Here is a 24,740-nt window from a genome sequence, read left to right as displayed (position 1 = left end):
TCTGTCCTTAAAATTACTTGATTGATTTAGTTCTGTTGATGAGTAATGTTTTGCTTATGTACAATATTGTGTAATTTCCTGCACCCATCGTTCTTTCTTTCTTTCTTTCCTTTTGTTTATGGGTATTTACTTGCTTTGCAGCCACATGGTTTCGGGTTGGACATGCACAAAACTTTGTGGAGTTGCCTTCGTTGTTGGTGTTTTTGTGGGCTTCACATTGAGGAACCGTGTTCGAAAATGGGCTAGCAGACTTCTAAAGCGATTGTGAGATGATTGATGTGACTAAGTTATCAAGTAAGTCCTTCGATTACGTAACTGCTGTAACTAGGTTGACCTGATCACGTCTGAAATGCCGCTAGAACTTGTCTCTTTTGGAACGAGCATTTATATATTTATGTCATAGTTTTCTATTGTTAGTAAAAGTTCGAATTATCTATACTTTTGAGAATCAGAATCCTTTAGCATTACATTAATTACAATAGAATATGTTTAAACAATTTTGTCAACTTGCGCCAACCTTTCATTATCAATAGTAGTTAAGGTTCCTCTATCTAATCACTAACATCAGATGACATTTCTTTTTTGGTTGTTGCTAAAGCTTATTTACATTATACATAATTTATGTAAAATTAAAAAATTATAACGGAAAATATGTAAGTTTATATTTATAATTATATTTTTTTTTTCTTCTCAATTGTTTCCCTTTAATAATTACAAAAAAATAGTAATAACCATGAACCTGTAGAAATTCAGGGCTTCAAAAATACTCCTTGTGGAATTCAAATCGTGTAGTAGTAGTTTGGCTTTTCTCAAGTGATAACTTCCTCAATTCCTTTGCAAGTACTGGCATTCCACAGTAGAATACACCTACAATCATTTGGATCATACAGATTATGAATTAGTTTTTACACGTTTATGCATCTAAAAAATCCGAATGTGTGTTCTTCAGAACCCATTGTAACTCCTTGATTGTTTTGTGCTCTTAGTTTTAGATTTCTTTTCTTACCTACTGTAGAGTGTGGATGCTTTTTAGCTATCTTGGTGAAGACTTCTCTCCAGTTTGGTCTTGCAAAGTGAGTCCTTACCTGCCTCAAGTAAAACTCAAATTTGTCACATAGATTGCAATCACGAACCATATAGTATAGTTGACACGGAAAGTGATTGTTATATGGTTTATTAAGAAAATTCTAGTTTTACGAGGCAATTTAGACATTTCCCACCACCAACATATCTTTGCACTCGAGTTGCTTATGTTGTCATGTTGGTTCAGGGTAAGGGTAATTTTCTCAGTTCACAGGGTATACGAGTAATTCCACGAGGTGGGTGCTACATATATTTTGTAAAAGAGAGTATGTATATAAGAGATGTCCGTACCCGGGTTCCAGATAAGATGTCAACACCATTTTTAGCATGGTTTAGGGCCTGAACCATGGTGAGTAAAGTAGACCTTGCATCACCTTCTTCATAGACACTTGTCAAGTAATTGTGCATCTCTATAACTCCCTGTTTTCAGTTTGAATCAGAATTTAGAACTTAAAAACAGCAACTTGAGATAAATTCTTAGTTTACTTACTTTTTGATCCATTTCAGCAACTTCATTCATAACACCTTTAAACCATTCAAAAGAACCAGGTTCTCTAGTCACCCAATAGAAGTGAGCACTAGTAGTTCTTTGCGGTTTCTTCTTCATACTTGATGTTGTTGTTGTTGCTGACATTGTTGTTTGAGAATTTATACTATTCAGACTATTATCTTCTGACCTACTCATATCCGTTACCGATGAATCCTGAAATTCATATACAATTCCTAGTTGACTCATAAAATTCATAAAAGAACCAATCTATATGAAAATTTGAAATTGAAATGTGTTCTTATTTTTTCTGAATTATCTTACTGTTTGATCCTCCGCTAATCTTACGTTGTTGAGAAGATCTCTTAGGATACTTATGAAAGGAGTTGCTCCAATCCCGAGCCCAACAAGTAGTAAAACATCATAGTTTCTGTAGTCTTGTGCTGGAGCTCCATAGGGTCCATCGACTGACAACCGTGGTAAACTGCAATAAAGTCAACCCCAAGAATTAGTTTAACTCGAATGAAAATAAGCTAGCTAGGTTTTAGTAAATTGGAAAGGTAACCTCAGTGATGTTATGTATTACCCTCTTTGATCAATTCTTCCTGGTTGTCCAAATTTTGCTAACCCAATATGATTCGGGGAACTGCAAGTTTCTGTGAATACTCTCATTAGCTCTTGTGTCCAATCTCCTACTGTTCTTATGTGTACACTCAAGTAGTCATCTCCAGGTGCTGATGTTATTGAAAATGGGTGCCTGAGAGTAACCAAAATTAGGAAAAGAAATCCAGTTAGTCAAGAAAATCCCCGAGATCTGAGCTGAAATGGCCAGGGTGTGAAATTTACCATTCAAACGAGGAGATTGTTGGGCACTGCAGAAATATGTATTGGCCACTTTTGTATTTAAACCCTTGGGGTTTAGACATGGTTAAGCTGAATACATTTCCTGGTAATACTGAAACCTGGTTATAAATATCACAATGAAATCTGTTAGATAAAGTCATTTGCACTCCACAGTTGGTGGATCCTGTCCTTGTCCACCATTAAGGTTTAGTAGAATATGTCGAACCCTTGTTCGATAAAGATAGTGAGGGTATACCTTGAAAATCTTCACAGAGAATTGTCTTGATCTTCTGGTTCTTAAGCTTCTTTCTCCAGCGTAGAGTAACAATGGAACACATATGTACATCCATGTCTGCAAGTAAATATTTCAATGCTTAGTTTATTTGGATTGTCTTTCGAGCAGATGAAAAATGACATTGTGGCTTTATGCATGATTAGACTGATGAATTGTAGTCGAACCTAGTCGTAATACTGACTTTTGCAGTGGGGTATTTTTTAGCAGAAGTAAAATTCTCTTTGGATGACCTAACTCTAGTTAATCTAAAACAGCAGAAATGCATGATTAAACAAGGTTCTTACCGTTTTCTGATACCAGTCATGAACGAAGAAAGTGCTTTCTCCATGAATGATAAGCATGATGTAGACAATAGCAAAAAGATGATGAGAATACCAAAAGGCATTGAAACCAGTCATTCTGTTCAGTGGCGGTGGTAACTTCACTAGATTCTTTCTGAATTTGCTAGTTGCAAGTACGAAAGCAATGGTCATCAAAGCCAACATTGTAAATCCTGTTACACATTCTATACCAGTGAATAGGAATTTGAATGTTGGTTTTACGTGTTTGAATTCCGCTGCAATTAGGTCGAACTTTGCTTGCGATGAGTGTACTAGACGTGGAAAATCACAGACCAAATGGTTCCCTGTGTGGACTGCTATTCCTACTGCTATTGCTGATGCAACCACCTGAATACACAATGAGGAAAGAAAAAGTTAGGATTGCATAGGATGCACCATTTTACTTATCAAATTCAAGATATTTTTTTAAAATCTGATTTTTTTGTGAAGATAATCTACGAACTCCATGCACTTGAAAAGAGCACCATAAAGTCACATGAACCTACAAACTAGTGCCCCTACCAACATGGCTCCACACGACGCAACTATACATTTGGAATAGAAACATTCAGGGTGAGTATTGTCCACTCACATTATGAGTGAGTGAACAAAACTGATAAATGCATAATTAAAACTCTCACCTACTACTACTACCACGCGTAAAGAATCACTCAACAGTCAAGTTGGGAAATATTTTCCTTCAGAAAATGTTTCCCAAAGAAAATAGTCTGTTGATTTTTTCCAAAAGGTAAAACAAATATTTGTCCAAGCTCAAAAGTCTTCTCTAATTTTTTTTTGCAGAATGATTCATAAACAACTTTCTCACCTACAATTTTATCAATCGTGTTAGCCATAAACTTTCATTTCTTATCTACAAACTCAAACATCTATTTTCTAATAATTTTATTTAGAGAATACCATTAATTTATGATAAATTAAAAAAATATTAAGAAGTGGAAAAAAAAATATTGGAAATTCAACAACCAGGAAAACGAAATGATGTATCTAAACAAACAAGACATGCTTAATGCTGTGATAGTCATTATAGTAGTTGGTGAGTATTATTCTTACTGTCTTTCTTAATCACTAAGGGTTAGTAATTCTCCAAACAATCAAATTTTCTTTTCTTGTAATTTATATTTTTCATGTGATAGTTTATAGATAGTACCTTGTGGAAATTGATGTTGTCATCAAAGGGAACAAACAAACGAGCACGAGTAGAACGAAGCCACGTAAGCATATTGCGACAAACCGGCAATAGAATCAAAGCCATATTGAACTTTAATGTCTCGGCAGCACCTTTAGCAGTAGCAAAACAATACCCCATGACTTGAAATGCAGCTCTATGTCTGTACTGATAGAACTTCCATCCAAATAAACCGGCCATTATGAGAAGCCACACACTCATTATCCATGCTCTTTGCCAATTCTCTAGAACCAAATACTTTATTTTATGGGTTACTTTTCTGACCAACTTATGTAGTGGTCTTGGTACTAATGTTGCTGTCTCCGACTGTGTTCCGGTGCCGCCTCCGGTACCCCTGTTGTTGTGGTTGTTCCAGTTATTTACACTGGATACGCTTAATGGTCTGCTGTAATTCATGTAGTTGTCTCTTTGTAAGAGTAATGTTTCCAACTGCCATAACTGAAAAAACAAAATACAATCACAAAAATACAATCAAGACATTAATTCTTTTGTTTGTTTTAATCTAACCAGACATGGCTTAATCCTAAAGAGATAACTATGTTAACTAGAAGATTAAATTCAGATAAGGGGTAACTCGCAAAGTGGCGGTGATGTCAGCACTTCCACGGGTACAACCCCCAGCCACCTCACCGTTCTAGTCACTACCTCGTCTGACTACGTAAACTAGTACTCTAATATGAAACAGCGATGGCGACCGTGGCAGCGATACCCTTGATGCCATGCTAAAAGATAGCGACGCAGTGGTAGCTAAGATGATGATTGGGAACCTTTTAAGATGCTGATGGTGTTGATGAGGTGGTGGGGGTGATAGTGATGATGGAGAAAGCAACTAGATAACTTCACATTGGAATTGAGCTAGCCCTTAACAAAATCAGGTGTCTCAATAGCATCCAACCAAGGAATGCAAAATGAAAATTCTTGGTTCCAAATTCTTACCTCAATGTATCCAAGACCTTCTGGATCCAATTCTTCCATGATCAATGATGCATATTCTTCTGCTTGCTCTTTCAACTTTGATAATTTGTTTGCAGAAGCACTCAACATTATCAACTACTTGGTCAATATGCCCCCAAAACAAGTAATTAGTCTTCACTAAACCAAAAAAAATTAACAAAAAATTAGTCACTGATAGAAATTTTTTAATGACCCCTTACCTCTCTTACTTCCTCTCTTGTAATTCTCCCATCTTCATTACTATCAGCCCTTCATGAAGCCCAAAACAAAAAACTCCATTAATCATCTAATATAATTAACTTTGCTAAAAAATATGGTACTTTTCTTGAAATTGGACATTGTGCCCCCGTCAAACTAATCAAAAATTACTCATAGTAATTAAACTAATTGAAACTCATAGTACTACATACATGTCAAAGAATATTTGAAGCCGAGCATCAAAGCTTTGATCTGAAATTTGCAACCAAAACTCATGAAGTTCATCTTTATTAATCTTTTCCAAATTTTGACGCCTCCTTCGGGCTAACGCGTCGAAAATTCCTACTGCAAACTCTTTCGAATCAACCATTCCTAGACAACAAAACCCAATTCCGGTTACCAAACTTTCGAAAAAGCGCGAAAAGATCGCGAAAAAGAGAGGTAAGTGAAGCACATTTCAAGAATCAAGAACTAGTACTTACCTATACATTCACCGAAATCATCTCTAGAAAGTAAACCATCTTTAGCAAGTTTAAAAAATCTTGATTCAACCTTCAACCAATGTTCATTAGGATCATAAGCCTTTCCCCTTCTTGTAGTAGTATTCTTGTTAATGAACCTTAACCCTTTCAAAGCTTGTTGTGTACTTGATAAACTTCTATCAAGTTTAGCTTTTATTCTCCGGGCATCTCGACTGCTCAACCCCGTCGACGGCACCGGTGCCGCTTCGACATCAACGGACGTTCTACTCGAAGGTGATTTCAACCATGCAAATTTCTTCTTTATTCTCGATGTAGTTGATAAACTTCTCGAAAAAAACGAAGCCGATGATGACTCATTTTGCTGAACAGACCTCTGTGATCTTGACCTTGGTGTATTAACATTAATAACAACCGAATGTCGCGTATCATCGGGATGATCTTCGAGTTCTAATGTGATTTCTACAAAATTCTGTTCACCATTTGTTTGATCATTTCTTGCCAAGTCTTGTAAAAACATTGGCAACATTGCACCTCCATAATAATCACTTGCTGAATCTGAAAATAATTCTTCTGAGAAATCATATCTTGATCTTCTTGAACTACTTGCAGTTGATGGTACTACCATCTCCTCTATATTTTTTCTTTTTTTTGGTTGTTGTTTGATAGTTTCTCTCTCTAGTTGTAGAGAGAGAGAGAGAACACACACAGAAGAAGCACCACCAGATGGCACTAGTTAGGTCTCAAAACAAACACCTCTCAACTGCTGCTTGATTCTTCTTTCATTTTACATCACCTCACGATTACAATGCCAAGTCGTGCTCTACTCTTATTTAGAAGATCATGAAGAGGAAGAAACAAAAAAGAGAGTAGTTGAGAAATAAAAATTATCTATCCAATGAGTTTAAAATTAATTAAAAAAACTTTTTTTGTTTTGATTTTCTTGTCGTGGAGAGTGATTGGGTTTTTGACACGTGTACTTTGAGAGTAAAATAGTGTTATTTTGCTTTTGCTTGTTTGAATAGTTGAAAGGGGGATTTGGGAAAGTTTTGGGGAATGTTTTGCTTGGGAAAATTTGTTGTTGGGATTTTCTTGTGTTGATCTTAAGGGGTGGGTGTAGAATATATATATAACTGTAGATAGATATAGCTAGATTGTTAAATAATGGTCAATCCTAAAGTACCAAATGTTGGTTTGGTTGGTGGCTGGATTACTAGTTTGTACTTTGAGGTTATAGACAATGGTGTGGGTACTACTCTATACTAGAAGATATTTCCACCCACCTCTCTTCTTGGTAACACTTAACCACTTATCTTTGTTTTGTTTTCTAATTCTCCCTTTGTTTGGGAGGTAATGACATTTGTTAACTTAATTGTGAATTCTCAGAGGAAAAGAAAAAAAAAAGAGTGAGAAAAATGTTCTTGGTTGAACTTCAAAGTTTTGAAGGATATGGAGATGCCAAGAGTTTAAAAATTAAAGTAAAAACAATTTGTTTAATTTATTTTTAAATTCTTTCTTGAATGTTCCAAAGCTAAGAGAGCAGTTTTTAGATTTTATCAAATCGTAATATAACTTCTGAAATAATATTCAAACATCATATCATATTAATTACCAATGAGGAGGGTTATGGTATCATGTCATCTGCAACGTGGTGAAGCTGGAACTGCATATGGCAGACGGAAACTTCCACTTGGTCACTCTCGAAATGATTGTATTTGTGAAAAGTATTATACCACTGTTAGAAATGGTCTTGAAAAAGTTGGGGGGACTGGGGAGTTCAAAATATTGTTGTTCTTGAAATTGTCAGACTTCACGAATCCAACCATTGGTCATGAATCAAGCTGGTTTTTCATTTTTAATGAGAGAATAGGGTGATTGATGGATGTTTATGATGAATATTTTTGTGTTCACTTATATTCTTAGTTTTATTCTTTTTGGTATTAACAGGAAGTACGGGTTTCTTTTTGGTAATTTTGAATCTCCAAGAAAATGATAAAAATTCAGTGATCACGTTTGCCATTATGATTCAAAATACACCCTCTGAAAGAAAATCTTCACCATCACCCGAACATCCACTGTGACCCTGAAATGAGCACCATGATCCTAATTTCGTGATCTAAAATCTGCTTTGTGGTGAAAGCTTACATTATGACCAAAAAACTATCTCGTGATCTAAAATTTACCGTAACTCAACTCAATACTCCAATTGATATATTGCAAAATTTGTCTTATAACCTGCAAATAAAAATAAATGAACCATGACTCATAATCCGCAGTGTGACTTCAAATAAAAAATAAATAAACCATGACTCATAATCAGCAGCGTGACTTAGAATTTGCTTGCTGACCCAAAATATGTTATGTAACTTCAGATCTAATCTATTAACCCAATTTTGTCACTATGACCCTAAATCTACCTTATGACCCAGATTTGCATAATTACTCAAACATTGAAGTCACGGACAAAAAAAATTGCTAAATAAACTAATTAAACTTGCATGGTGACCTAAAAATTTTCCACGGACCCAAAGGTCGTATTAAAATCTTCATCATGAATTTAATATGACCAAATACTTCAAATTTGGATCATGCACCCTAACCTAAGTCCAAAACTTTTCTTTGTGATCCTAAATATGTCTTGTGATTCTGCTGCACAAATTTGTTCAGTTACGCCCAAAATCAGCATTGTGCTCAAAAGCTCCTAGTATGCCCCTTAAAATTTGGAAGCGGACTTAACTTGGAACTTCAACACTCAAATTTGCTCTGTGATCCCAAAACAGAGGCAGAATGAAAACTATTTTTCCAACTTCAACTAAATGGCGTTAATAAATAATTGTCAGTGGAATATTTGCAAATTTTGCATGTTGCATCTAAAAGTAAAATAATCACTCTTCAGAAAGAGCACTGTATATGTTGCACAGGAGTTTAATTTTCGAACGATCCCTAGCTAGTTGGTTTGCAATTTGATCCAAGCTAGTAGAAAGATTTTCTGGTAACGTTTAGTTAAATTATATTGACAATAACCAGCATGTATTGTTGGGAAAAAAATGGGTTTCACAAATGATGAATGACACAGAGAAGAAAGTGTTGCACTCCAAAACTTTCAAGACTTGTATAAATTTCTTTTAGACAAATATTTCTACCCTCCCAATAACAATTGGCGATTACAACAGGTATGCGAAATATTGCCTTCAGGATACAATGAAAGCCCTGCAACGAAAACTGAATTCAAGGTTTGTACCCCTTGACTCAATCAAGAACACACAAAGAGATTTCTGATTTCTGATGATGCTTTTTTTGAAACAGAGAAAACAGATTGAATTTTCTTATGTGTTAAACGAAACTGGGAGAAGCTATTTATAAAGGGTTTTGCACCTGTTGGGAATAGGTTTTTTTTATTCGCCAACATGTTTCTATTCACGAACCGTCAGGTTCCTTCATCAACAGACATCAATGGTGTCTTTTGGATTCGAAATTTTCGAACAGGCTTTTATCGGCCAAATAAAACCTTCAGTTCAAAAAATTCTTCCGGGGGCGTTGCCCCCTTGAAACCCCCGCCAGGGGCGGTCTCCCCTGGACCCTCACGACCTGACCTGTCAGGTCGACCACAGCCTGGGGGGCGATGCCCCCCAGGACCCCCCTTTGGTTAGCGGCGTTGAAAATATTCCAACATGTATAACCAATAAACGTCGCCATTAGTTATGAATTTTTCAGATTCGAAGTTACCGATTTGTGATGGTGAGAGTTTCTCTAGAAGATGGTGATGATGTCGACGATGGCGATCATTCAAAATATAGAGTGCATTAGTCATTTGTTAGGCTGCAGACTGATACCGACTGATTGCTGCTGTCCATCTCAGAAAATTATTAGTCATTTGGTGAAAGTTTTAGTTTTCACCGTTGGGATTCCATAACTACGTACAAACATGAAACATGTCTTATTCAAAATTACATGCTCATATATGTATAAACATCATGGGGTTGCAATTTATTTTTTTTAATCGAAATGGGTTGCAAATAATCGGGTATATATTCCAATCTCGATATGGTTTGTCTTACTAGAAAGAAGATGTTGATCATGAAAGACATCATGTGAATATTCTTTATGCAGTTGAGATGTACATGTCAAGCATGGTTTAGACGAATTTTGGGATGATCTAAATTTTCTAAAACCATGGTCGATGTACGGATATATATATATATATATTATATATTGATAGATGGATCATGATATGGTGGTGGTTAAGTTAAATATCGTTGTTAATCACCTTACCCTTAGTATTTAAATAAGTAACACGTACGTAAACATACTGAAAAAGATTCCATCGTTAAGAAAAATGAGAAATATGGTGATTTTGATAAATTCGTTAGTAGTTACATACATAATCAGATGACTATCAGATCCAACGTGGTCGTTGACAGTCGACCGAAAGTCAAGACACCGATCCTTGATCATCAACAATCGGAGATGAAAGTCGGATTTGTATAAAACCTGAATACCAGTACAAATTACCTTAAAGTATATAGAGAGTAAAGATGAAGCAGGAAATCAAGCAATATTTTCTTTATTCATGCACGCATCAATAACTATATTATTCTTCTATCGTTAACTTGGTATAGGCAGCAAGCAAGTTAATTAACTGGTCGATGTAGCTACATGACTGCATGCGAGTACTTCTGTACTGCCATTTTCTTACGGTTAGCAATACGAACTTGCATACGATTCCTTTCGGCACCATACATCAATTAAGAAAAGGCTAACCAACTAGTAGCATCCTTGTAGAATTTTCTAACGTATAAAGAATGGTTGAAAACTAAGCAGCATGGATATAAAGAATGTTCTCAAGTAAGATGCAAGTGATGTGCCGTGAGTCATGATCATCACTTGACTATAAGTTTGTGCAATTTTTCAAACTTGTTTTGTTGATACATCGTATTCTGTTTGATTAACTCACCTTAACCACCTACTACATATTTGTTTATACTGAACCTTTTCTCGAAGAATGTGTCATATCGGGCAGATTTCCAATATTGCATCCCTGTTGGAGCATTTTCCCAAAAATAAATGTTAACTCTAAAAGTCTGTCTTCGTATATGTATTTTCAGAAAATGCTTTTAAGGTTGTCCTTTTTGAATGGTTTGTTTCTACAAAATATGGTTTTTCTCGTCTCTTTCTACTTCCTATCCTGAGCTACTGAACTTGGTCGTCCGTTGTCACCATAAGCACTCGCTTTACTCTCAAGACGACTTACTAAACTGAGAAATACTAAAAAACGTGTAACATTGCTCAAAATGTCGTAGATTCGGTTCTAATCTTTGTTGGTAAAAGAAAGAAATATTTACACGTAAATATAAAGTGAAACATAGTTTTTTTTTCGGTGGTTGTAATATTTGCCAACACAAAACATAACAAGGAAAAGACATCATTAAAAATCACTTCACCATCTATGATTATGTTCATCTCTTTTTATTTTCAAACTTATGATTTAAGACTAGGACTCTCAACTTATTGATGATTAGCAATGACCATCATGCATGATCAGTTAATATTACATTTAACGTCGCGATTACCGACATAATTATGTTTAAACCAACGGTAAATACGAGTCGAGGTCGTTGCGAGATTGTGACACTCGTAATTATACTTACTAGATTGCTTATTAAATCAAATTCTTTGGTAATTGACAATCACTAATGGTATGATTTTATTCCACATATACCAAATATGAGAAAATGGAAAAATCTAGTTGATGATGGGATACTTAGTGGTAAAGCAATAATTTGACAAAATAGAAGATTATATGAGCAAGAGTTTTTTCCAATTCTACTTCTATCTAACTTTTTACTTGGCAAACCATCATGAACAAAAATCAGTTTATAACAATATTTAAAGATAGTAAGTTCTACACCACCTATTTACTTTTAGTTTGCTCAAGAATTAAGCAAACTAAATCTAACTACAATCCACTAATTACGAAAAAAATATCCACCCATAGATAGTGTGAAACAAAGAGCTAGAAGGTTGGCAAGAGTTATCTTGGTTTGCAAGTGTAAAATTGTTTGTGACTAGGCAGAACATTTTTCCCAGTAACACTATGCTGAAACTTCAATTTTTGTACATGACTTGTTCCTTTTTCAGCATGAATTGTTCAAGACCTTCAGATCATCACATTCAGACACATTGTGTACAACTGTCGTAACACATATCACAATAGTTATGTTGGATAATAAAAATTACAGAATTAATGTCATCCACGTAGAACCAAGATGGATTCCACGGAGACTATATGCTATCAAAGTGGGTGTAATTGTTGTTGAGGACCAAGTGAATTTTCTTACAAACATTGTACTTGAACACATTTCTTTATTTCCATTTTGGAAACGTTGTTTTCTTAAACAAATGTACCTAAGATTTGTGGAATGCATGTAAATGGGGTATTCACCGACTTCCAACAATTTTGACCAAGTGTTTATTTTAGGTGATGGCTGTGATCTGATCATATATTTGTGGCTTCAAATTGTCTTCATGAGCAACACACATTCTTGGTCTTGATATTTCTTAATCTAGGTCTCTAAAGAGAGACAAAATGTCTAGGTCACTATATAGCATCATCCCATCTAATTCTCCGTTCTGTATACCAAGTAAAGTTGCTTGTTTAACTAAGGTTTCTAACTCAAGTTTGGTTGTTGCAGTTGAGAAGAAATTTTACTTCATACATAGGGATAGTCTTACTAGAGTAGAATCACCCAAAAATGAACCTGTAATCATGTCTTTGACTAACTCCGAACTTGATCATATTTTAACCATTTTAGGGTTCAGTAAGTAACTAATGGACCAAGTCATGAAGAGTAAGAACAATATTGTCAGATTCGTTGCTAAGCCACTTCACATATTCAAAACTTACTCCCTGGTTCTTAGAGACCATCATGAAGCGTAAGCAATGACAACTAGGGTTTCTTGAGAGCGAAATAATATTCAACAGATCTTACTGATAAGAGTCCAAGTTGAAATTTTCTACATATATAACAAATGAAATCAGTGCCTTAGGTAGGTAAGATCATCCATGTTGACATGCAACATGCTGCCAAGCAAGTGTTCTACACAACAAACAATACAATCCAAGGAATTTTGGTTTAAAAGAATTCTTATCAGAGTTTTATTAATCTGGCTATCCGAGTATTGTAGGTCCAAATTTAGAGATCCTAGTTGGGGTCCGTTGACATGGTTATATTGACATAATCTTCACATTTAAGCGCCATTTTTTCTACTGAACCCAACCGGCAATGAATTTGAAGTTAATTTTTTGGCAACATGTTCCTCATATAATACTCTACATTCCTACCAAAAATGAGAGTGTTCCGAGATAAGAAACTTCATTATCCACAAATTTTAATTTCAACCGTTAATCTTCAACGGTTAATATTCAAAATCGTAGATGGCGGTTTTATACATCTAGGAATAATCTCATTTTTTGTTGGAATGTAGAGACTTATAAGAAGAACATATTACCAAAAAATTAGCTTCAAATTCCTTGTCGTTTGGGTTCAGTAAAAAAACTATAACCATGTCAACAGATTATGTCAATATAACCATGTCAACAGATCCTAACCCTTTAAAGATAAGGCAAGACAATAGTAAAAAACAAATAAGTACTTAACCACCAAGTACACTTCAAAAGTAATGGATAAAAATAGCAGTAAGTCTAATTTGGTTCTGCTTGCTTGCAGGCTCAGCCACTCGAGGGCCTGAGGCATTTGAAAGTTCGAGAACTGACATTGGGCCTCAGGATCAAGTACACAAACACAAGCCAGCTACTATTGTGCAATGACTATATGAAGACTATCACAGAAGTGCTCTCAGTTAAAACCTAGATAATTGAATGCAGAATAGGAAAACAAGGGTAGCAGCACCTCAAAAATTTGTGTCACGTGGACTTCAAATGCGGATATGAGCTCTGTCCCAGAATGAGTGTTTTATTGAGAGAAGATGCGGATATATATAATTCAACAAATTATAAATTAAGATTTGTACTTATACATATGCTGATTTGGGGAAGACATCAGCTCTCTAATCTACTAAGATCGAGAAGATACTACAAAAATGAGATACTTACTTCTTTACACTCATGAAGATAATACTCTGAGTTCTGTATTCACCAGGGTTTCAATAATCATTATAATGCCGATAAATCTGGAAGCTCACCTTTAAAAAATGTTTAGTGTGGTTTTGGTACATGCCCATCAACGGCAAAATTCCGGGTTGCAGCCGGTAATGCCAAGCAAATACCATCAAGTTCAGGCCGTGCAATCACTTGACATCCAAGACGTGACCTGCAAGAATACACCAAGCAATAAATAACTCATTATCAATGTGCGCAAAACTGGTTTTATAACAGGGAGGTGAGTATTTTAATTTTAGTAAGCACAGCATCATAGGTAGACTCACGTTTCGGTTAACCCAAAGGCAAGATCCAACATGTCATTCTCCTCATCTGTAGGATCGTCTAACTTGTTGTACATGTGCGTATCCTGAAATGAGAGATGGTTGTTAGCTTGAAATCATCTTTAGAGCCAAAACGCCATGAAATAAATCTATGTGCGATTATGTACATACCATCACAATCACATGACACGTGGAACACGCGAGTGATCCTTCACAAGCTCCTATTATTAAATCAGAAAACACTTATCATTTCCCATTCCGATGAATAACCTTGTTTCACCAAGTGCTATAATACTCGAAGGAGAACTTCTAAGTAACCAATAAAAAAGAAACGAAAAGGAATCTGAGTTCTTCGTTTTGTGTTTTGACGAGATGATGATACCCAGTAGAGAAATAGATAGCTGGGTATGGTTAGTTGAAGGTTCGGAAACTGAATAAGATATAGCTACTAGTTACCTTCAAGTTCTACATCGTTTTCATGAGCAGCTTCTAACATGGACATGCCAATAGGAACCATGATTTTCGTCTCTTCTCCATCCTTGTCGATGAATATAACAGATATTCTGCATGATAACACAGATCAAAGTAAGGAAACAAACAAAAAAATCAAAGTAAGGAAACAAACAAAAAAAAACGAAAATCATTTTCATCATACGAAACCTATTCAACTAGTGAACTCCTGTGAGGACCAATTGACAATTCTTTTTGTAAGCTAACCTGTGTTTCAGTTTTCTCATTTAACTCTGTTGTAATAAGGAAAAGCTAATCATAATCATATTAAACATCTGTCACACTTATGGTAAAGTCTGCTAGAACTTACTTTTTTACTTGCTTATCTCCTTCCCCTTGAGCAGTATCCGCAGCTGAAGTTGAAAGAGGACGAGGCTTCTGAAAATTATATATTTTACGAGGTTCAGATTAATAATTCACCAGTCCAATTAATAAAACAAGGACGTCAACAACACTTGGCCAGACTAACAACTTAAATAAGAAGCTAATCAGATCAAGCATTGGAATGCTAGTTCATCAGATTAAAGACAGCCCACTCAACTCATAATAATAGTGTTAATCCACCAAAAGATGGTTTTATCCAAATCTGCCTTAAAAAAAATAGACGGCGGACCTCTCTTAAGACTACCTTTTTCTTTCATCAACAATATTGTTACCCTTCATATAGTGGGGAAATACTCCCAACTCGGAGACATGGTAATGCTGAAGTAAGATCTTAATTAGATGTATTTGGAAATAACATAGTGTTTAGACAAAAAGAAACAGATACCTTAAAATTAGAGAGAGGTAATACTGACCAAGGTTTTAAAATAGGCACGGCAAGGTCCTTGCAAGTAACCCCTTTTACTTATAGTAACCGGACCTGCCAAAAGAAAAAATAATTGTGTTAAAATTAGTTTTTGATATCATTCAAATCAACTAGAAAACATTTAAGCAACTTCACTAATTATCCAAATCTTATAATCCCTAAATGACATCGACATATCCTTTGCACACACCATTATCTAAAATAAGTAGCTAGAATAACCTTGTACAGGTGGCCGTTCGAATTCAAAAACCAGGCTAGATATTCATATACATATAGTAATAGCAGGGGTATGCTCCATATCATTATTCTACAACTGGCAAGCCCCCATAATGCAACTCTCGTTCATTTGGACAGCAGCTCCCTACTTAAAAAGTGTAACCCTGCTTTACCGCTAAACAGTCGTACACACATTTCTATATCGTAAATACAGAAGGCCTTATCCTGCGTAAACATGAAGTAGGTCAAAATTGATGTTCTTCTAACCTCAACAATTGTTAACTAGTAATTTCTCTGTTTGGTCACAGGTTGAATAACACACCATACTAGTGAAAAATCCCAAAACATATTCAACCTCAACTATCATAACTGTTACCGCATCCTCAAAAATCTATCTAAACAATATCTGCAAACGTCGACTACCTATAGAAATATTCAACTTCTCAACAAACCCAGAGAACAACATCTATCAAATCATGCAGATACAGTAGCCAAAGGCTATGGATAAGTATAAATTATAACCTAAAAATGATTTTCAAAGATAAGCAGATACAATGGATAGCAAATATCCACATGCTCATTTACCTCACTGACACAACATCCAGAAAGAAAAATAGAACTGAGATTTTTATTTTTAGATCAATATAAAAAGAAATTAAGGGATTTTATTAGCTTCATGCGAGAGAAAAATCGGATCTAACCAGAAAACCAATTATTTTGAAAATAAAATCATGCCTCGGAGGAAAACCATTGAAATTATAAGGAAGAGGATTTTAGTCTTCCGTGGCTTCCATCCATGAACTTATAATATCTGGACAGGCTTATGAAATATGGACTCATGTGGAGCTCAGGAGATGCTACAGACAATATACTCCCACCATGGAATCCTAAGAATAAATATATGAAACAACCATTTCTAATCGAGATTTCCCATCAAATTGGCGTTTCTTCTTCTTTAAGAGTGGCATAAAGTTGATTATACGTGAAAAAACATTTGAGTGTAGGCTGCCACCTAAAAGAATTAGATGAGCAGATACGAGAGCAAATCAGGATCTTGAAACACTGAATTCATATATTTGTGTCGATTTCCATTTTTGCTATGGCGAGGAAGCCTCGTCATCATAAACAGATGGCATCTCCTTAACAGGCCTTGTGAAACACCCGACCATATTATGCTTCACAGTGAATATGCAAGATGATGAATATATTTCCTCAATGCTTCTAAAGTTATCTGGGTCCACTCCCACCATTCAAATATCAATTATCTCAAGGAGATACAGCAATACAGAAAAAAGCTAGGTGAAAGAAAAACAAGAGAGCACTTAAAATTTGCAGTTAGCTGGCACATTTGACTGTCTGGAAAGGATGAGTAGGCTTTCAAACCTAGAGAAATAACATCTTAAAGAAGTAAAGGGGTAGTAACAAACATATAGGGGTAATGCTTTGGGGATCCACTGAATTCATTCCTTGGGCTTAAAATCAAATAAAAAGAAGTTCAAAACTACCATTCAGATCAAAATGGGGGGTTTTCTAACAACCTAATTTACAGTGCCCATATGATAATTCAAAGTAACAATCAAAACCCATGATCATTATGGGGTTCTTCAGCTAAAAATAAAATTTCATCAAAAATTTAACCTAATTCATCCCAAACAAACAGAACATTGATTGTTAGGTAAACCCCATTTAAAGACCTAATTGTGAACAACCCTCAAAATTTCCATCAAAATATCAAAACCCAATCTCAAAATGGATTCAAACAACACTACTAACAAGGAAACTGAACAGCCCAGATTCTAATTTTCCACAATTATGCGTTGAGAAAGAAATTACATAAGAAAGAAAAGAAAAAAGTGAAATCTTTTTAGATTACTGTACATACCTATTGAAAGTCTTTGTCTGAGTAGAGACGAGAACTGTGAGAGTTTTGATCTGAACATGATGATTTGAAGAAGAAGGAGGAAGGGGTTTAGAGGAAGAGCTTGGAGTAGTGTTTTACTATTTGTGTCGAAAAAGGTGAGTTTTGGAGAGACTGGATTTTAAGCGAGTTAAATTGGTTAAAAAAAACAGAAAAAGGTGAGTTTTGGAGAGACTGGATTTTAAGCGAGTTAAATTGGTTAAAAAAAACAGAATTGGAGATGCGGGGTATCGAACCCCGTACCTCTCGCATGCAAAGCGAGCGCTCTACCATGTGAGCTACATCCCCGGATGTTCATCCTCGTCATTTAGCGTTTTTATAAAAAGGCTATATATTGGGGCGTCACACTTCAACAAAGGGGCTTCATTTGGATTCTTAATGTCCAAAAAAGCGGTTATGGGATATCCTAACACATATACAAAATATCTAGATTAGCCTTTAACTAAAATAAAAACTTAAAAACCGTAGGTGATTTCACGTCCAGGTTTGGATTAATTCCAACCGTAGAATTTTATTTTCATGTAGTTTTACGTCCAGGTTTGGATTGGTTCCAACCGTAGAAGCTCATTTTACGTCCAGGTTTCTTTTAATTCCAACCGTAGAATCTGATTTTACGTCCAGTTTTCTTTTAATTCCAACCGTAAAAGTGATTTTACGTCCAGGTTTAAATTATTTCCAACCGTAGAAGTGATTTTACTTCCCGGTTTGGATTAATTCCAACTGTAGAATTTTATTTGCATGTAGTTTTACGTCCAGGTTTGAATTAGTTCCAACCGTAGAAGCTCATTTTATGTCCAGGTTCCTTTTAATTCCAAATGTAGAATCTGATTTTATGTCTACTTTTCTTTTAATTCCAACCGTAGAAGTGATTTTACGTCCAGGTTTAGATTATTTCCAACGGTAGAAGTTTATTTTACGGCCAGTTTTTCTTCCCACAAAAACTTTGTCCCAGAATTCACGAAGTATACAACAATGTTCATTAATTTAATTTTTATCTAATTAAATTAAATTAAAACTAACTAAATAAGGATTGTTTAGTCATTACCAAATTATTTTAGATAAGGGGTTTTTGATATTACTTATGGGCGACCCGTTTTTGTCCTATTAGGTGACGCCCCTCTAATGGAATATGACGCCCCAATAATAGTCTTTTTTTATAAACTAGTACTTTACGTGACCTATGCAAACCATTTCATTCTTTTATGTTGTTTATGTTTGTTTTTTTTTTACGGAGAAAGATGCGCTGGACAGTTCGTTGGTCAAATTGGAGTGCAAAAAAGAACCTTGATTTATATCCACCGTCTTTGGAATAGGATAGATCGAAGAGTGGAGAGTTGAAAATGTACGAGACATTATTAACTTCTTGTGACGAAGACCAATACGATGAGTGGTTCCAAATGATTGTAGAGGAGATAATCTTTTTTAGATGTTTTACACATCTATGTGTTGGATTTTGTTATAATGGGTAAAGCATTATCGAAAATTGATCGTACAACACATCCATCGCCAGTGATTCCACCTTTCATTGGGTATCCATTAGCAGAAGCTTCATCTTCACCAACTGGGTTTAATTTTCCAGAAATGAGGTGGGAGCTAGAGTGTCTTACTCTGGGTGGATAACTTTGGATGCTTCCAATTATCACACAAGCTCTCGACCGTCCCAATTTGTATACAAGAACATCAGTCAGTCTGAACAATTGAATCAAATGGAGTTAATTAAGAGATATGTAACTTAAGTGTTTGCACGTAAAAGAGTTATGCAGAATTGCAGTGATTATGAGCTTCAGTCCAAATTTTTTAACTAACGCTGAAACTCCAGCATCCTAGGAAAGAGTGGAAGACTCTTTTTGTTTTTTTAGAGAGAGAAAAGGGGTAAAAACGATTTTTAGGGGACCATGGTGTTTTTTCGGGACCATAGTTTTATTTTGGGTAAAGACATTAGAAGTAATTCTAGGTCACCTCATATCTAGTTATTTATTTAATACCTAATCTACCCTCTTATTTAATTTTAGGTTATGATTAGTGAAATGATTTAGTTAAAAACAATTAGTGAGATTAAATTAAAAGATGGGTTTATTATTAGTTGAGTAGAATTATTGTGAGAGTAGAGTTAGAGAAGATGAAGGAGAAAAACATGGAAAATAAAAAAAAAAATCCAATTCACCCCCTTTGAGTATTCAAGTGATGAAAACTCATCTGATTCTTCATCTCCATCCTTTCCTAGAATATTTGTTAATCTTCAAAATGATCCGGATTTGGCTTATTTCTTAGATGGTGATTCTATTCTTCCCCAAAATGAAACTCAAGATGAAAATGATGGATTTTATCAACCACAACCGGAGGAAGAGTATTTGGGTGAACAGGTATGCTCCAAACTTAGATAATGTATGTTGAATTGGTAAAAACTTCCCCAAAAATGTAAATTTTTGAACTGGATTTTGCACAGTTCGGTTACATTATATGAAGAACATGTAACCGAACTGTTCTGAAGGTGTAGTTCGGTTTCCTTGTGAGATGAATAAGTAACCGAACTCATTTGAAGATGTAGTTCGGTTATTTTATCCAAACACGCAGGTTACCGAACTCCATATTAATGGAAGTACTGAGATGCAGTATTATGTTCGGTTGGTTCGCAACTAACCGAACTTTACGTAAAAAGAAAGTTTAACTAAGTGTATACAGTTCGGTTGGTTCTCAAACTGCATGTACCAACTATCTAACCGAACTATGTTTAATAAGTTCGGTTATTTCGCAAACTTGAACCTAACAGCATAACCAATCGAACTTAACAAACAAAATAAATATGAAGTTCCAGTGTCTAGTTCGGTTATCTACATAAAATACAAAGTAATCGAACTTTGTTCCTTTTATTAGTTCGACTGTTGCGATAAAATTCACATGTTACCGAACTCTGTTCCTTTTATTTGTTCGGTTTCTTTGCAACTTGCTTAACCAACCGAACAATGAGCTCGGTTTTCCCGATAAAATTATTATGTGACCGAACTTATTTGTGATTGCATTGATGTTGTTACATTTCTTGTAGATGGAATCCCAACCTATACCAATGCATGATCAACCTTCTCCGATTGGTATGTTGTTCGAAGATACATCTCATCACTATGCTAATGAGTTGGTATTTGACTTACCTATTGATGCGAATAATTGGGCTAGAGAACATGCCAAGAGAGTCAATTGCGTCTTGGTTTTGAATGGAAAAGAAAGCAACACTCGTTTTGAAATGGTTTGTGAGAGAAGTGGAGATCCTGATGTTAGTCACAAGAGGAAGGGTTATGAGTATAAAGGAAAGACGACGAGGAAGAACACAACGTGCTCAAAGAAAATCAAATGTTCGTTCAAGCTAGTATTTAGCAAGAGCAAATTAACGACGAAATGGTTTCTATCTATGGATAAGGTGGTAGGTCGTCATAACCACCTTCGTCCAGATGATCTTGAAGGGCATGCAATGGCCACAGGTCTCACTCCTCGAGAAATGGAAAAAATATCCGAGTATAGGAAATTGTGTATTCCACCTTCCATAATGCTTCGTTTATTAAAGCAAGATAACCCTGGTAACGTATCATCTTTTTACACCATTTACAATGCAATTGAGACGATTAAAAGGAATGAATGGAAGGATAGAAAAGTGATGCAACAATTATTATTTTTGGCTCAAGAGAAAGGCTACGCGGTTCAAAAGAAGGTAGGTCCGGAAGAAGAAATAACTCATCTCTTCATTGCCCATCCGAAGAGTGTTCAATTGGCTCAATCATTCCATGAAGTTCTTATAATGGATTTCACTTACAAGACAAACAAATACGAGATTCCATTGTTGAACATTGTTGGTCGTACGTCGACGAAGTCACCGTTTACCGTTGCTTTTTGTTTTCTAAAGGACGAGCAAGAACCAAGTTACACTTGGGCGCTACAAAAAGTGAAGGCGATCTACCGAGATGATGAGATCCCAGGGGTTATCGTGAAAAGGACAATGACGTAGCATTGATGAATGCAATAGAGAAAGTCTTCCCATTAGCACATTTCATATATGGTGCAATGTGATGAATAGGTGCAAGCCTCAACTTTGTCCACCTAAGAGGAAAGGATTGGAAGAGATTAGTAAGCTACCGGAAGATGAACAAGCGGATGCAAAAGAGGAATTCGATAAACAATACGCCATAAATCACGCTAAATGGGTTGCCTTCTCCGGGAAATGGGAGGCATTGACTTGGTCTCTCACCGAAAAAGAGTATTATCTAAATCTTGCCGAATTTAGAGAACATTGGTCTAGCCCCGAATATCCGAAGGATATAATAACGTATGTGGTGGAGCAATGGTTGGAACCGCACAAAGAGTGCTTCGTTTATGCTTTTACCAACAACTATAAACACTTTGGGAATCAAGCGACAAGTTTGGTAGAATCGGCTCACCACTGGTTGAAGAAAAATCTCTTTGGATGTGTCGATAATTTTATGGTTGTGTTTAACGCAATGGAGAGTTACTTCAAACGCGATATTGAGAGAATTAAAGAGAAGTTCCAAAAAAAGCCGCATCATGAAGTACACAAAGATTGTAGAAAAATGTGGTAACATCAAGAAAATGGCGGACCTTCGGTTGTTTAAGGGACTCCACTATAATGTTTCACATGCTTTCATCAAGAGGTTAATGGTTGAGGTGAATTTGATTGACATATGGGGAACCAATCCGGACGAGGTGTGTGTTTGCAACATGATGAAGTCTATGGGACTCCCTTGTCACCAAATGATAGCTAAGTATGAACATGGCATAATCCCTTTAAGCGATATTGATCCACATTGGCAAAAATTAAGTTTTGCCCCTCCTCCAAAGGGCAATGTCGGTGAAGAGTTTGGTGACAATGAAATGGGTATAGCGGTTATCGAAATGTACTTGAACATGAACAAACTCGAAAGGAAAATCTTTTGGGATGACATGCGGCCAATCGTTTTTCCGCATACTTCGTAGAATGTGCAAGAACCGGATAAAGGCAAGGGAAAAGGTATGCCAAAAACCAAAGAAACAAAAAAAACAAGTTAGAGAATATGCAAAGGTGTTGGCTAAAATGAAAAGTGAAATTACTCCTTTTACTAGAGATCCTTCGGGGCATGAGTATACCGCGGCGAAGTACCAAGAAGTTTCTAAGAAAAGGGGAAGGAAAATTATTGAAAAAGACGAGTCAAGTGAACGGGATATGAAGAAAAAAAGACCGAACTTACACTCTCAACCTACTCTGTCAGAATCGAGCCAACCAAGTCAACGAGACGTGAATCGAAAGGCTCCAATTGATACACCACCTCTTGATGATAAAAGGTACTTAGAAGAGCTACCTCCTTACATTAGAGATTACGTCATATCCACCCATGACGTCCCTCCGGATGGTAATTGCGGTTTCCATGTAGTCGTACAACAAATAGGGCCTTTCACTCAAGGTGCCAAGCTATATGATGATAATCAAATCATTTATGTCCGTCAAAGGATGTTGATGAAGCTAAAGGAGAAACCGGAATTTTACAAGACAATGTTGTCCGATGGTGATGCTAGTCTCAATATTCAATTTGTTAGGTTTCAAATGCGTCTCCACGGGGCCCATCCAATCACAAGTGATCATTGGATGGCCATGCCGATATGCGGGCACTTAATCGCCGACGCATATCAATTGCGTGGTTCACTATTTCTCAAAAGGTTCTAGTTTCACATACACTCCCAAAACAACCATATGTGTCGAGAAACTTAGACGTAGGAGAGTGGTGATTGCGCTCGTTAACCACAACCATTTTATAGGCCTTCGGTTAGAATAAAATTGTCCATTGCCTCCGATATGCGGATGCTCTTATTGGAATGGATTTAACCCCGACACAATGTTGGGTTGGTGCATTATGTATGAACATAACATGGAGATGTGGAAAGCTTTGGAGGAATCAGACAAAATTATACACGAAGGTTCAATTTCCCTTGGGGATGATTAAATGTACCCTTAGCTAGAATATGTATGCTTCGAACATCATCATAAGAATTAAAGATTTTGTTTTTTGGAATTTGGGTGTATTATAGTGAGTTTGCATAATTTGTTGTTATACAAAAAGTCACTCTTGGTTTACAGGGATAGGTTCGCTTACCTATCAAATTTATGGTGGTAATCGAACAGATAGTTCGGTGGCATACATATATTTGAGATACTACCGAACTAGCAGGTCGGTTGATCTCGCAGAATAACGAACAAACCGAACTTCTTATGAACAGAGCATTTTCACTAATTCGGGTACTTAAAAGTTCAATAATTAATTAAAATACAACACCAAAATAACAAACAAAAGTTGTGGGTGATACTAAAGCTAAAATTGCAAATATCCGAAACGCGTTACGAAAAAGTGCACAAGGATGCGGAAATGATCTTCATATTTGAAATTCTTTGTCTTCCATCTTCGCCATTCATTTTTTGTTGTTAAAATAATTTCCTCGCCTGTTTCACCCCTAAGTCGATACCACCTTACAATCCGAAACAAATCCATAAATTCCACAACTCTCTCTTTAATCTTATCAAATCGAAGTAACAAAGCTAAATTCCACAACTCTCTCTTTAATCTTATCAAACATAAGGAAACAAACTACCAAATCCGCAATAAAAAAAGTCTTCCAAACATAAGAAAACAAAGTACTAATTGTTGCAATCACTCATTTACCACGACCACTATGAGAAACTTTTCTATTCTTGCGTTTAGGATCTTTAGGTCGTCCTTCGTCACTAGGAGTGTCATCTCCACTTCTTTGTTGTTGAACCATCCGACTTGAACCTTCCCCTTCTCGGCGACTCCTCTTCGACGGCATGGTCTGGCTTGGATCAACCTGGCTTGAATCGACAAGGTTGGGATTAAAAACATTAGTTATTTGGTTGTAGAGGTCTGTTTGTTCTCGAGTGTCCATCAGCTCTCCACTCCGGATTTTTACCATCATTTTTTTCAACAATTTAG

At 35.9% G+C, this 24,740-nt stretch overlaps 2 protein-coding genes and 1 non-coding gene across 4 annotated transcripts; all 3 read right to left on the bottom strand.

Annotated features, from left to right (window-relative positions):
• Positions 1 to 640: 640 nt before the first annotated feature.
• LOC113335692 (respiratory burst oxidase homolog protein E-like) lies at positions 641 to 6,697 on the bottom strand. 2 transcript variants are annotated; one of them, XM_026581713.1, is made up of 14 exons: positions 5,870 to 6,697; positions 5,600 to 5,759; positions 5,390 to 5,438; positions 5,172 to 5,285; positions 4,197 to 4,673; positions 2,993 to 3,376; positions 2,670 to 2,765; positions 2,417 to 2,532; positions 2,157 to 2,327; positions 1,919 to 2,054; positions 1,574 to 1,786; positions 1,375 to 1,503; positions 1,007 to 1,085; positions 641 to 867 (listed from the first exon to the last, which is right to left on the bottom strand). In XM_026581713.1, exons 1-14 carry the CDS (start codon positions 6,492 to 6,494, stop codon positions 758 to 760), a joined length of 2,859 nt encoding a protein of 952 aa, XP_026437498.1. In that variant the 5' UTR covers positions 6,495 to 6,697; the 3' UTR covers positions 641 to 757. The 2 variants fall into 2 exon arrangements, with proteins under 2 accessions (XP_026437498.1, XP_026437497.1); XM_026581712.1 differs by having other exon boundaries at positions 1,895 to 2,054; positions 5,870 to 6,696.
• A 7,115-nt stretch (positions 6,698 to 13,812) lies between these two features.
• LOC113335802 (adrenodoxin-like protein 1, mitochondrial) lies at positions 13,813 to 17,890 on the bottom strand. Its single transcript, XM_026581843.1, has 7 exons — positions 17,725 to 17,890; positions 15,616 to 15,680; positions 15,129 to 15,196; positions 14,765 to 14,871; positions 14,480 to 14,529; positions 14,312 to 14,394; positions 13,813 to 14,196 (listed from the first exon to the last, which is right to left on the bottom strand). Exons 1-7 carry the CDS (start codon positions 17,780 to 17,782, stop codon positions 14,082 to 14,084), a joined length of 546 nt encoding a protein of 181 aa, XP_026437628.1. The 5' UTR covers positions 17,783 to 17,890; the 3' UTR covers positions 13,813 to 14,081.
• Positions 17,891 to 17,975: 85 nt separating this feature from the next.
• On the bottom strand, positions 17,976 to 18,048 carry TRNAA-UGC. The gene has a single exon. It is a non-coding gene; the product is annotated as a tRNA-Ala (tRNA).
• Positions 18,049 to 24,740: the final 6,692 nt, after the last annotated feature.

This window comes from Papaver somniferum, unplaced genomic scaffold (genome assembly GCF_003573695.1).
Source record: "Papaver somniferum cultivar HN1 unplaced genomic scaffold, ASM357369v1 unplaced-scaffold_15, whole genome shotgun sequence".
NCBI classification, from domain to species: Eukaryota; Viridiplantae; Streptophyta; class Magnoliopsida; order Ranunculales; family Papaveraceae; genus Papaver; species Papaver somniferum.
Note: the sequence above shows the minus strand (reverse complement) of the source record. Positions and strands in the feature narration are given on the sequence as shown.

Coding starts and splice junctions, on each gene's coding strand:
- LOC113335802 (XM_026581843.1), bottom strand. CDS start 17,782: ATGTTCAGATCAAAACTCTCACAGTTCTCGTCTCTACTCAGACAAAGA. Junction 14,872..15,128: donor GGAGATAAGCAAGTAAAAAA/GTAAGTTCTAGC, acceptor GTTATCATGCAG/AATATCTGTTATATTCATCG. Junction 14,395..14,479: donor CGTGTCATGTGATTGTGATG/GTATGTACATAA, acceptor CTCTCATTTCAG/GATACGCACATGTACAACAA.
- LOC113335692 (XM_026581712.1), bottom strand. CDS start 6,494: ATGGTAGTACCATCAACTGCAAGTAGTTCAAGAAGATCAAGATATGAT. Junction 2,766..2,992: donor ATGACTGGTATCAGAAAACG/GTAAGAACCTTG, acceptor ATTTACTTGCAG/ACATGGATGTACATATGTGT. Junction 868..1,006: donor GCATCCACACTCTACAGTAG/GTAAGAAAAGAA, acceptor AAATGATTGTAG/GTGTATTCTACTGTGGAATG.